Source organism: Triticum aestivum, chromosome 7B, assembly GCF_018294505.1.
Source record: "Triticum aestivum cultivar Chinese Spring chromosome 7B, IWGSC CS RefSeq v2.1, whole genome shotgun sequence".
Lineage (NCBI taxonomy): Eukaryota > Viridiplantae > Streptophyta > Magnoliopsida > Poales > Poaceae > Triticum > Triticum aestivum.
In genome coordinates this window covers 198,603,785-198,615,594 of record NC_057813.1, presented here as the reverse complement: position 1 = coordinate 198,615,594, position 11,810 = coordinate 198,603,785, and the positions used below count along the sequence as shown (strand labels likewise).

The 11,810-nt window shown below is 52.1% G+C and overlaps 1 protein-coding gene across 1 annotated transcript; it reads left to right on the top strand.

Moving 5' to 3' along the window:
- The first annotated feature begins 904 nt into the window (after positions 1–904).
- LOC123157880 (protein CUP-SHAPED COTYLEDON 3) lies at positions 905–3,237 on the top strand. The gene is made up of 2 exons (XM_044576067.1): positions 905–1,611; positions 2,424–3,237. Exons 1-2 carry the CDS (start codon positions 1,084–1,086, stop codon positions 2,898–2,900), a joined length of 1,005 nt encoding a protein of 334 aa, XP_044432002.1. The 5' UTR covers positions 905–1,083; the 3' UTR covers positions 2,901–3,237.
- The last annotated feature ends 8,573 nt before the right edge of the window (positions 3,238–11,810 follow it).

Genomic DNA, 11,810 nt, shown 5'->3' with positions numbered 1-11,810 from the left:
ATCGATCAACTCACGAGAGATATAGGACAGTTTTTGCATGCGCACGCCGTCGCCGTCAAATCCGCCACGTTACGAACAAAACAATTGCTAGAGGAGTGGGGTACCAGTGACAAGTGATAGCCAGGACAAGGGCCTTACAAAATTGCAATACTTGACCAACGAGTAGGTTTCATTTGGAGAAAGCCAGGCGTCCTACTGGTATAGTAGTAGTAGGAAACAATGGCATGCGCACGATGGAATTAGTCCTGTGAAAATGCATGCAAGGGCGGGCGTTTGAACACGCCGTGCTAGAGGCCTACAAGGGGCTTTTTCGTGGGTTGTTCCAAAATCTTCCTTGCCTGTATACGCACAGTGGAAGTGGTACATGCATGGTACCCTGAAATAAGTACACGGCAACAGTGGCAGAAACTTGTGTAACTTCACCATCTGCCTGAAATTAATACTACTCGTACTACAATCGGCCTGTAGGTACACGATCTTTTGCCTTACATATCGACGCATGCATGCGCAGTGTATGTGTTCCCATAGTATGTGCATACGTACATGTCATATGTAACGCGTTTGTAATGGATGCCGGTACGTGTATATGCACGCTTGTGATGTACTGAGTCTAGCTAGCTAGTTGCGGTTTCCATCCAGCAGGTGGCTCTAGTTTGCGAGAAGGTTTTAGCCTTCACGGCCCCCTTAAGCTCCATCAAGTTTCCTCTTCGGGCCCGTTCCAGGTGCATCTTTACCCTTCACCCTCCTTTAACCTTTCCCTTCCGGTAGCTCATTTCACCCCTCATCTTCATCTACACCTAGCTAGCTAGGTAGCGACACTGTGGGATAAAGCAATACCAATACAGGCGGTGAGAGAGAGAGAGAGAGGGGTAGGGGCTTTGGGCTAAGCATAAACACTGTTGTCTCTCTACGTTTCCGTGCTCGACTATATAGACCCTCCATTGGCCTCTTGCATCCACACACACCACACCACCATAGCCAAGAGCAACCCATTTCACACTGACTCGCTCGCCGTGCCACAGCTTGCTTCACCTAGCTCGTAGAGAGTGTGAGAGCGACCGTTGAAGGGCCGGCGAACCGCGCATGCACCAGCACCAGCACCAACCGGCGGCGGCCATGGGCGACGCGCTGTGGGAGTTGATCGGGGAGGAGATGGCGGCGGCCGAGGCGGCCGCCGGGGAGCACGGCCTCCCCCCGGGCTTCCGCTTCCACCCCACCGACGAGGAGCTTGTGACCTTCTACCTCGCCGCCAAGGTCTTCAACGGCGCGTGCTGCGGCGGCGTGGACATCGCGGAGGTGGACCTGAACCGGTGCGAGCCGTGGGACCTCCCGGAGGCGGCGAGGATGGGGGAGCGGGAGTGGTACTTCTTCAGCCTCCGCGACCGCAAATACCCCACGGGCCTCCGCACCAACCGCGCCACCGGCGCCGGCTACTGGAAGGCCACCGGCAAGGACCGCGAGGTGCTCAACGCCGCCACGGGCTCCCTCCTCGGCATGAAGAAGACGCTGGTCTTCTACAGGGGCCGCGCCCCCCGCGGCGAGAAGACCAAGTGGGTCCTCCACGAGTACCGCCTCGACGGCGACTTCGGCGCCGCCCGCCGCTCCTGCAAGGTGCGCACTGATCCAGTAGTTGGTTGCACGCTATTATTGCTGCATCCATGAACATTTCATTTTGTTACTACTCTTTTTGCTAAATACATTCTCGAGCTTCTAGTCACTGTGTGAGCTCGTCGTTGAAACATCAACTGTGGAGTGGTCAAGAACAAGTTACATGGTCGTTAGCAGAAGTAGATGCAGACATCACGATGCATTGAATGCAGCATGCGTGTGCTTGCATTGCATGCATAAGGTGACATATGCATGCAGATTGATTTGGAATATATCCTTATTATACTTGTAGCCTAGTACACTTTTGTTCATTCATTCGATGCTGGTGCCTGGTAGTATCATAAGCATGACGATGATGCTGTACACAGTGGGCCGTTTCTGCTCAAAAATCTAGTTTCAGATTTGCACTGACACAGGATGTATCTGAGCTAGCTAGCGATATAAGTATGCTACACCATACTGGGTACGTGTTTGTTCCCTTCTCAGGGCTCATGTACTTTGCATGCATGGCTCGAGGATCTCCAATCGTCCTACTGCAGATCAACAAATCTTCCATTGATATCTCCCTGTGCCATATGCTTATAAAAAATGGGGTCGTTTCGCCCATGAAGCATAAATGTGCTCTCCGCTTGCAGAAGTTCATGAGTAAATATATAGATATAGATAGATAGATTCTCTAGAGCGCATTTCTGTCCTAGCTAGATCACAATCCATGCAAAAGAGAATATTATATCGATCTACGTTTTTTTGGATATGTTGATTATATTTCTGAGCAATGTTTTGAACTTATATTGTCCATGATATACTTTTTGCAGGAGGAATGGGTGGTGTGCAGGATCTTCCACAAGGCGGTAGACCCGTACAGCAAGATGATGGAGATGAGAAACCCCTACTGCTACTTCCCCATGAGCCCCCACCACCCCAGCTTCTTCCAGGACGCACCTCCTGCCCCCTTGCCAAACCCTAGTCAGCTCATCTTCCACCATGACCTCCCAAACCTGCAGTCCTCCCCATTAATGCAGAGCCAGGGCCAGGCCAAGAACACAAGCAGCAACAATGGCGGCTTCCCAGCAGCAGCTTGCGTCCAGGAGCAGCCAAACAGCAGCTGCAACCAAGCATATTTCCCTTTCCCTCCCTTCGCCTCCATCGTCAATGGCAAGGCAGGCCCACCGGCGCAGCCCAGGGTCAACGGCGGTCCACAGGAGCCACCGCCGACCTGGCTGGACGCTTGCCTGCAGCACAGCACCTTCATGTACGAGATGGGCCCACCTGCAGCCACCAGGGGTGCATGATCCGGGTCACTCGTTTCCTAGGGCTACCCTCGCATCTCGATCGATCGTTATGTTGCAGCTTTTTATTATTGATTAGTCAAGTTGCGAGTGTGATCGGCATTTAGACAAGCACTTGTAATTGTTTCCCCTTGTTCTCCGATTAATCCTCTAGTTTCCGTAGCTTATGATCATATGTAGTGCTTTGCTTGCTTGTGCATAGGATCATTGGAGTAGTAGGAGACTAGCTAGCACTGGACTACTAATCTCGTGATCCATGCATGTACTCACATGCAATATGGTCCTATGTAGTTATAATCTATGTGTAATGAAGAACATCTCGTTGTGGATTTGCTTTTCATATGCCCGATAACATGTGCTGTATGTAGCACTAGCAGTGTGGTGTGGATGAGTCCTTATAAACTTGTAGTGACTGTTTCTCATGTTCAAAAGTAAATAATTGTAGTGCGGTAGTCACTCCTACGTTCTCTGGAAACATGCTTTCTCTCTGCGACTCCTACAATAACTTGATGTTTTAACAAAAAGATAGACGCCCCTTTTTGCCAGAAGAGAACTATTAAAAATGGTTGTAGACAACATCATTCAGCTCCCACAACTAGGTGTGGAATGGAATTGCATTTTTTGCATTCAGCTCATATGTAGCAAGATGTGCGGTACACACTCTTTGTTGTGTAGTGGATTCGGTTCCTGACATGAGATCTGCACATACAACTCTCTCATTGCACGGATGAGCTAGCCAACCACATGCACATGTATGCGTCCCTACAACTAGAACTCGAGATACTGGCACTACTACAATTTGAGGCGAACAAAAGAAGAAAAAGCAGCGGTGATGGACGGGTGGATGTGATCTAGGTCAGAGATGGACATGCAGCGCAGCGGTGCACGCAGAGACGCTAGCGCCGGGGCCGGCCGTGCAGTGGACGTTGCGACGTGACGGGCTCACTGCCTCACAGGGCAGTAGGAGGAGTGATGATGCGTGCGTGGAAGAATGTATTTGGAGAAATCTCACCCCCCGTCGCGTTTGCTTTGATTTGCGTTGCTCCTCTCTGAATGAATGAATAAATACGTCCTGCGTTTCCTGCTGTGCATCATGACGTGGGCGGTGTCGCTGGGATGGGATGGGATACCCCGACGTGACCCCGGCCTGGTCGGGCTCCGCGGAAGCAGCCAGCCGGCGAGGACGACCTTTCCCCGGCCGCTGCGACGCGCCGCTCGCCGCTCGCTCGCATCGCATCTCTCGCTTCGCCACAAAAGTCAAGCTGCTACACACTGTCTAGCTGCTGCTCCTGCGAGCTCTTAATTAATCCACTCGTGTAAAAAAAGCCCAGGAGCAACTAGGACTAGAGTAGTTGTACTGTACGTGATCGACACAAACTAGGTCACGGCCGGCCATCGCTGGGAGAAAGGCCGAGCAATCGATTTGAGTTCACGGTGCAGTAAACTCATGAAAGCATGGTGACGAGACCTGTAGATAAATTGCTTTTGCATTTTTCTAATCTGGTTCGAGTATTTTTGCTGTAGTTTCGTACTCCCTCCGATCCATATTACTTGTTACATCCGTTTGAGCGACAAGTAATATAGACCGGAGAGAGTAGGTAAGTCCAGTGGTGGCCGGTGGAGCGGGGAGGCCGGCAATGGGGAAGAACATTGAATGCGCGCGGAGATCGTCCGATCGGCACACTAGCATGGCTTGGCCTTCTTGTCAAATAGCTGTCGTCTCCGCCCGGACAAACGATCTCTAGTTAGGGAATAGGAGGAGGGACTGCCCATCGGCTCCGGCCGATCGGCCGTCGATCCATCCACCGACATGTCGCTCGCTGCCCGTTTCGCCGCCCATCCCTAGCTACGCTAGCAACTCTGTGCTGCGCATGGCGAACGACCGATCGATTCGGTATGCAGTACCATCCACTGCTCAACGGTGGACTGTAGCTGTAGAAAGTTGGTTACGACCAAAAGCTAGTAACAGAGATTGCACTGTGTGTAGTGTATCACATCGAGATCTATGCGAAAAGGTCTAGGCTGGAAATGGACACTACTCCCTCCGTCCCATAATGCAGAGTGAATAGCATATAACTAACAATTTATCGCTTTAGAGTTCTAATAAAAGACTATCAAAAATTTGTTTGTGATTGATAACTACCACAATCGTTGTCGGCTGTTTCAAAAAACCCAAACGACCTTGTGTTTTACAATTGATAGCGATTATGACGGGTCAGACCCACTCCTAAACAAACCGTATGTTTGACCATTAACTGACATGTGGGGCCCACATGTTAGTGTCTCTTTCTTATAATCTTATAAAAAAGCAATCAGGTCCCTGTAAATATTTTTTAAAAGCAATCGGGTCCCTGCATACACATTTTAAAAAGCAATCGAGTCCCTCGCGGCTGTGCTCCAGATCGTGAGGAGTTCGTCGTTCAACAGCCATGGTGCCAGCCGCCATGGAGCTCCCCGCCACGCGGTCTCTCTCTCTTCCCTCTTCCTCACGTCTGCTCGAGGTGGGTGGAGCAGCTCGACGCGCTCGGATCCCATCGCCGTCGTTGGCAACCTCCTCCCCCACGGTCCGGATGCGCTCAACTGCCTGCTTGCCGGCGCTGGCCTTCGCCTGCGCCTACGCGTGGACGTCGTCGAGTTCGTGTCAAGCAACCGTAGTGGCAAGCAGCGGCCGCATATGGCAGCAGCGGCGGCAAGCAGTTGTAGCGGGCAGCAGCAGAGGGCGACAAGCAGCGGTAACGGGCAGCAGAGGGCAGCGTCGACAAGCACCAGCCAGAGGGCAGCAACAATAGCAGAGCCAGGCCTCGACGTGGCATGGGGCAGCGGCGTGGGCCAGTAATGTCGTGGTTCTAAGTCTGACAGTAGAATGGGGGGTAGGTATGGAGAGGCAAGATCCTAGCTATGAAGTAGTTGTACACACGAGTGTTTAACGAGTTCAGGCCCTTCTCGGAGGAAGTAATAGCCCTACGTCTCGGAGCCCGGAGGCGGTCGACTGGTTTCTGTGTATATGAGTTACAGGGGTGCGACCCCTTTACACTGAGGAGGGGGTGGCTTATATAGAGTTCGCCAGACCCCTCCGACCCTCAGTTATGCAGGGTTTAAGTACATTAAGACATGGGGTTACTGGTAACGCCCTCATAAAGTGCCATGAAGACTATTAAAGCTACCTAATGACAGACCGTTGTGGGCTGAGTGACTTTAGGTCTCCTGCTCGTCGAGTGGTTAGCTTCATGGTCGAGTGGCTACCTCCATCGTCGAGTGTCCTTGAGTTCGTCGAGTGAAGTCTCTCCCGGTCGACTGGAAGGTAGCTTCTTCTAAGGATGATGTCCTTGGGTAGGGTATCCTAGATAGGTTCATGACCCTACCCTAGGTACATGACTTCATCATTAGCCCCCGAATGGATCGAGGTTCGAGTGAGGAAGGGGTTGATAATTTTCTCCGACCTGTTTCCCGCGCTCTAATTATGTTGTATCCTGGATCAGCGATTTTTCTTTTTTGGCGTCGGCATTAACTTTTCTTTCAGTCGCCTCGATCCATTCTTTTCTTCCGTCGAGTGAACTTTTGAACTTAGTGAACTTCCGGGCGACGGATCGCAGGAAATCCACTGTCTGACAGATTGATCTGCCGTTAGCGGATTTTGTGGGATCCGAAGTTTGGGAAGCGCGCGAAGCGGGGCGGACCGCGTTACTCGGATGGGATAAGGCGCGGGCGCCTCGATTTCCACGCCGCCTTTTTCGCCACTATCAAGCGTGCGCGACTGTTTCAGGATGCGACAGGATCGCCCGGGCCTACTTGTCAGCCACTCGGAAGTGTCCTTATATAAAGCGCCGGGCGAGGGTTTTTGAACAGTGCCTTCCCATTCCCCTCTCCGCCCTCTTTGCCTCCGCCCGCTGTGCCTGCTCCTGCTCTCGCCTCCGCTTATCCTCTCCTCGCGTGCTTCGCCGGCAACAATGGTGAAGGAGAGGACGGCGGCCTTGGAGCGCGCGAAGAAGGCGACGGCGGCGGAGAAAGCGAAGGGGAGAGCGCCCAGTTGGGGCGGATCTTCGTCAAGGTCCCGCCTGCCAAGAGGTTGGGTCCAAGGGGATTGGATCCGCTCAACCATCACCGAGAAGGATCTCAACGACCTGGCCAACGAGGGTCTGATCCCCCACGGGTCGGCAAGGCTTCCGGGGACCGAGTGGCAACCGCAGCCGCAAGAGGGTGAGTGCGTTCTCCTAGCCACTCACGTAGACCGTGGATTCTCTCTGCTGCCGAGTGTTTTCTTCCGAGGGTTTCTGAACTTTTTTGGAGCGCAACTCCACCATTTCACTCCCAATTCCATCGCCCATCTTGCTGCTTTCGTGTCCATGTGCGAGAACTTCCTGGGTTGTCGACCACATTGGGGTCTCTTTAAGCACATATTCACCTGTCGCTCACAGACGGTGAAAAAGGCGAGTCCAGATGATGAGAGGACTAAGGTTATCTAGATGTGCGGGGGCCTCGGGATTCAGATGAGGAATAAGAGTACTTTCCCGGCCATGACCCTTCCTGAGTCGGTCAGAGGGTGGCAGTCGACTTGGTTCTACTGCCAAGACCAGTCGATGCCGGGGCAGTCGACTGGTCTCCCTCCGTTCTCCATGGACCGAGCGGACAAACCCTCCTCTCTGAAGGTGCTTCCTGAGGAGAAAGCTCAGGTAAAAATGTTGATGGAGCGCGTAGTCCAACTCGTTCGGGACGGAGTGACGGGTATGGACCTTCTGGAGGTCTTCCTTAGACGGCGCATCCAACCGCTTCAGTACCGAGGCCACCCGATGTGGCTGTACTATGGTACCGAAGACACCACTCGGGTCCATCCAGAAGCAGTCGATGACGCCACGCTGGAGAGGTGGGTGACCGCCATCACAGGGAATAAGGACAACCCTCGAGGGGCTAGGAGGATCCCACCATTCGACCATACTTACACACCGGACAAGGTATGACCACTTATCTCCAATTGCAATCTTGCTTTATTCACTCCGCTTCGCTGCCAATTGGTCGGTTGACCTTTGTTCTGTTTTGTTGTCTGACAGGCCACCACTGAGTTGTATTCGATGTCGAATGGAGCACAAACACCGACTGAGGAGGAGGAAGGAAGTGGGGGCGAAAGCCCGGAGGAGTGGGATTCGGACGCTGGCGATGATGATGAGGGTGATGACTCTGGTGAGGAGGAAGAGGAGGAGGAGGAGGAGGAAGTTGCACCTCCTGGCTCGGAAAGACGCTCGAAGCTTGCCCATGATCCCGCGGCCGAGCGTGGTAAGGGGGTCGCAGTCGTCGTGCAGTCGTCCAAGCGCCCTCGGACTACTTCTCCGGCGCCGACTGAGAAGGCTCCGAAGCAATCTCGAGTGGCGCCGCCGAAACCGGCGAAGGTCTTGCCGAAGATGAAGATGGTGATCCCCACTATCTCAGGGTAATGGTGAAGCTTGAGTTTGTCTGTTCCTCATGAACTTATTCTTGGTCGACTCATGAGCTAATCAACCGACTTCTGGAACTGCAGTGCTACTACTTCTGATACCTCGGGCAGAGCTAAAGATCAGGAGATGGAGGATGTTGTTACTTCGAAGCCTGGTACGACTCTTGTAGTTCCGTCTTCAGTCGATTGGCTTCTTGTCTCTAATTTTGATTCTTTTTCTGCAGATTCATCTAACGTCGTTATCGACCTTCCCGACGACGACGACGAGGAACCAACGAGGCAGAGAAGGAACAGGAAAGTGTCTGCTGGCGAGGCGATTCAGGACGTGCCAACACCCGAGACATTGGTCGCGGAGGGAGGCAATGCCACTCGGCCTACCATAACCTTTGCGGTACCGTTGATGAGTGCTCGTCCTTCATCGTCGAGTGCTGCTCAACCTTCGCTTTTCTCAACCTACCACGTCCCAGAAGACCAAGCCAGTGCTGCCAAAGAAGCGATACCCAAGCGGGGGTCATGATGGAGCAAGTGAAGGCAATTCGAGAAGCCAGCCAGGCAGCCTATGACGCCAGTTCGGCTCTTCAGAGTAATGTTCAGGTCAGTCGGTCGCTACATGTTCTTCTTTCTGAAATTCCTAGAGTCTGTCCTACACCCACTGGGTGTGTCGATTGAAATTCCGGGTTAGTGGGGGCACGCTGAGTGCACCCACTGGGTGTAGTCCCCAAGGCTATGGTGGACTGTTGGCAGTCGACCATAGTCTTTATGTCTTGATTTTTTTTTCTTTACTCGACAAGGTCGAATAGATTCATAGACCGATGGGGGCACGCTGAGTGCACCCACTGGGTGTAGTCCCCGAGACTGTGGTCGACTGCTGGCAGTCGACTATAGTCTGAAGAACACCTCCCATTTTTTTTGTTGGTCGACTGGTCGACTCTGACTGATGAAACTAGTGGGGGTACGCTGAGTGCATCCACTGGGTGTAGTCCCCGAGACTGCGGTCGAATGTTTGCATTCGGCCATAGTCTTAGAAACGCTATGATTTTTCCTTAGTCACTCGGAAGTGAATTGCTGTTGATGTTTTGTCGACTGAACTTTCGCAGAAGTCTTGTGATCTTGTTTCTCGCTATACCGAATTGGAGAGCAAGTTCATCCAGCTTGAGCTTGACCAAAAGCTTGTCCAAGAAAACTCCACGAAGGCGAAGGAGGAGGCAAAAGGTATGTTCGGTGAGAATCTTGACGACTGTCCTTGCTTCTTATCTGCCTCCGATTCTGACCTTGTTGTGATTTTCGCAGAAAAACTGAAGAACGCTCTGAAGAAGAAGGACCTTGACCTTGCCGAGGCGCAAAAAACGACCGTGAACAAGACTAGGCTTGCAGAAGAGAAGTTGGCTTCGGTTGCCAAGCTTGAAGAAGAAAACGCTAATCTGAAAGCTACCCTTGACGTGGCCAACCAAGAAGTCACTCGACTGAAGAATGACAAGATTGCCCTGAATGACAAGGCTAGTGAGTTGGTGGGAAAGAAGAATGATCTGGAGGCTTATCTGGGCGGACTCGCCAAGAAGCTTTTCCTCATGCTTGAAGGTAACTTTTGGTATCAAACATGCAATTTTAACTGTGACCTCCGACTGTTGTCTTGACTCGGTGGTTGTGCTTGCAGAATTTTGCCAGAACTTTGAAGAGGAGACTGGTCGACTGGAGATAAACCTGGATCCCATCAACTCTCCCGTGAATGACGAAGTCGCCATGAATGTGCTCCGGCTTGAATCCCGCGTTGCAGCTATCGTCGACTATCTCGCAAGACTGAAGGTCGCAACTTCTCGCATCGACACGGCACTCTGGCCAAGAGAGACACTCCAGAACGACCTCGAGTCTCTGATGACTCGACTGAACGAGGTTCCAAGTCGAGTGCAGGAGTGGAAGAAGTCTTCTGCCAGGTGTGGCGCGGACGTTGCTCTGTCTCTGGTCCGCGTTCACTGCAAGGATGCACGAGAGGACAAGCTGGTGGCTCTCAGGGTGGCTAACACCAAGAAGCATGATTTCCGATCTTTCATGGAGACCTTCATCGCCGCCGCCACTCGGATTGCAGATGGAATCGACTTGGATGAGTTTGTTGCACCTTCCAGACCTCCACAGGAGGGGTAAAAAACTTCTGAGCTTGATACTTTAAATTTGCCTCGGTATGCCGAGTGAGTTTTGTAACCGACAAACCTTAACAGGCTTAGCGCCTGAGCACTTTCGGTTCCGTTAGGCGTTATCCGAACTTGAATTCGACATTGAATATGTTTGCGTTTGGTTTGAAGTGTCTTTTGCAGGTTAAAGCGTGGCGCTCATTGCAATCGACTTGTTCTCCCATAAACTTAGGCGAGCACTGGGCTGCAGCTAAGCCCCCGAGTGGGAGGTTTGCTATCCACTCGGTAGGGTTTTCAAAAACTTAGGCAAGCACTGGGCTGCAGCTAAGCCCCCGAGTGGGAGGTTTGCTCTCCACTCGGTAGGATTTCAAAAACTTAGGCGAGCACTGGGCTGCAGCTAAGCCCCCGAGTGGGAGGTTTGCTCTCCACTCGGTAGGATTTTCAAAAACTTAGGCGAGCACTGGGCTGCAGCTAAGCCCCCGAGTGGGAGGTTTGCTCTCCACTCGGTAGGATTTTGTTCAACTTAGGTGAGTACTTGGACTGCAGCTAAGCCTCCGAGTGGAAGGCTGGCTTACCACTCGGTGGGAATTTGTTCAACTTAGGCGAGTACTTGGACTGCAGCTAAGCCTCCGAGTGGAAGGCTGGCTTACCACTCGGTAGGATTTTGTTCAAGTTAGGCAAGTACTTGGACTGCAGCTAAGCCTCCGAGTGGAAGGCTGGCTTACCACTCGGTAGGATTTTGTTCAACTTAGGTGAGTACTTGGACTGCAGCTAAGCCTCCGAGTGGAAGGTTGGCTTACCACTCGGTAGGATTTTGTTCAACTTAGGCGAGTACTTGGACTGCAGCTAAGCCTCCGAGTGGAAGGCTGGCTTACCACTCGGTAGGATTTTGTTCAACTTAGGCGAGTACTTGGACTGCAGCTAAGCCTCCGAGTGGAAGGCTGGCTTACCACTCGGTAGGATTTTGTTCAACTTAGGCGAAACGGATTTCGCAGCTAAGCCTTCGAATGGGAGGCTGGCTCACCACTCGGTTAGGATTTTTTTTACAGACTTAGGCGAATCGGATTCGCAGCCAAGCCATCCGCTGGGGGATTGCTTTATGTGGACAAAAGTTATAACAATTACTGGGAAAACTATAAAGCTCTTGTCTTTGATAAATAAACTGCAGAAGTACTTTTATTACAACTCATCCGAGTGACTACTTAAGTGTAAAAGGGGTGGAGAAGCTCCGCGTTCCAAGCTCGGGGCTCGTCGATCTGATGCTCGACATTGTAGAGACGGTATGCTCCATTGTGGAGAACCTTGGTGACGATGAAGGGACCTTCCCAAGAAGGAGCAAACTTGTTTGGTTTCTGCTGATCC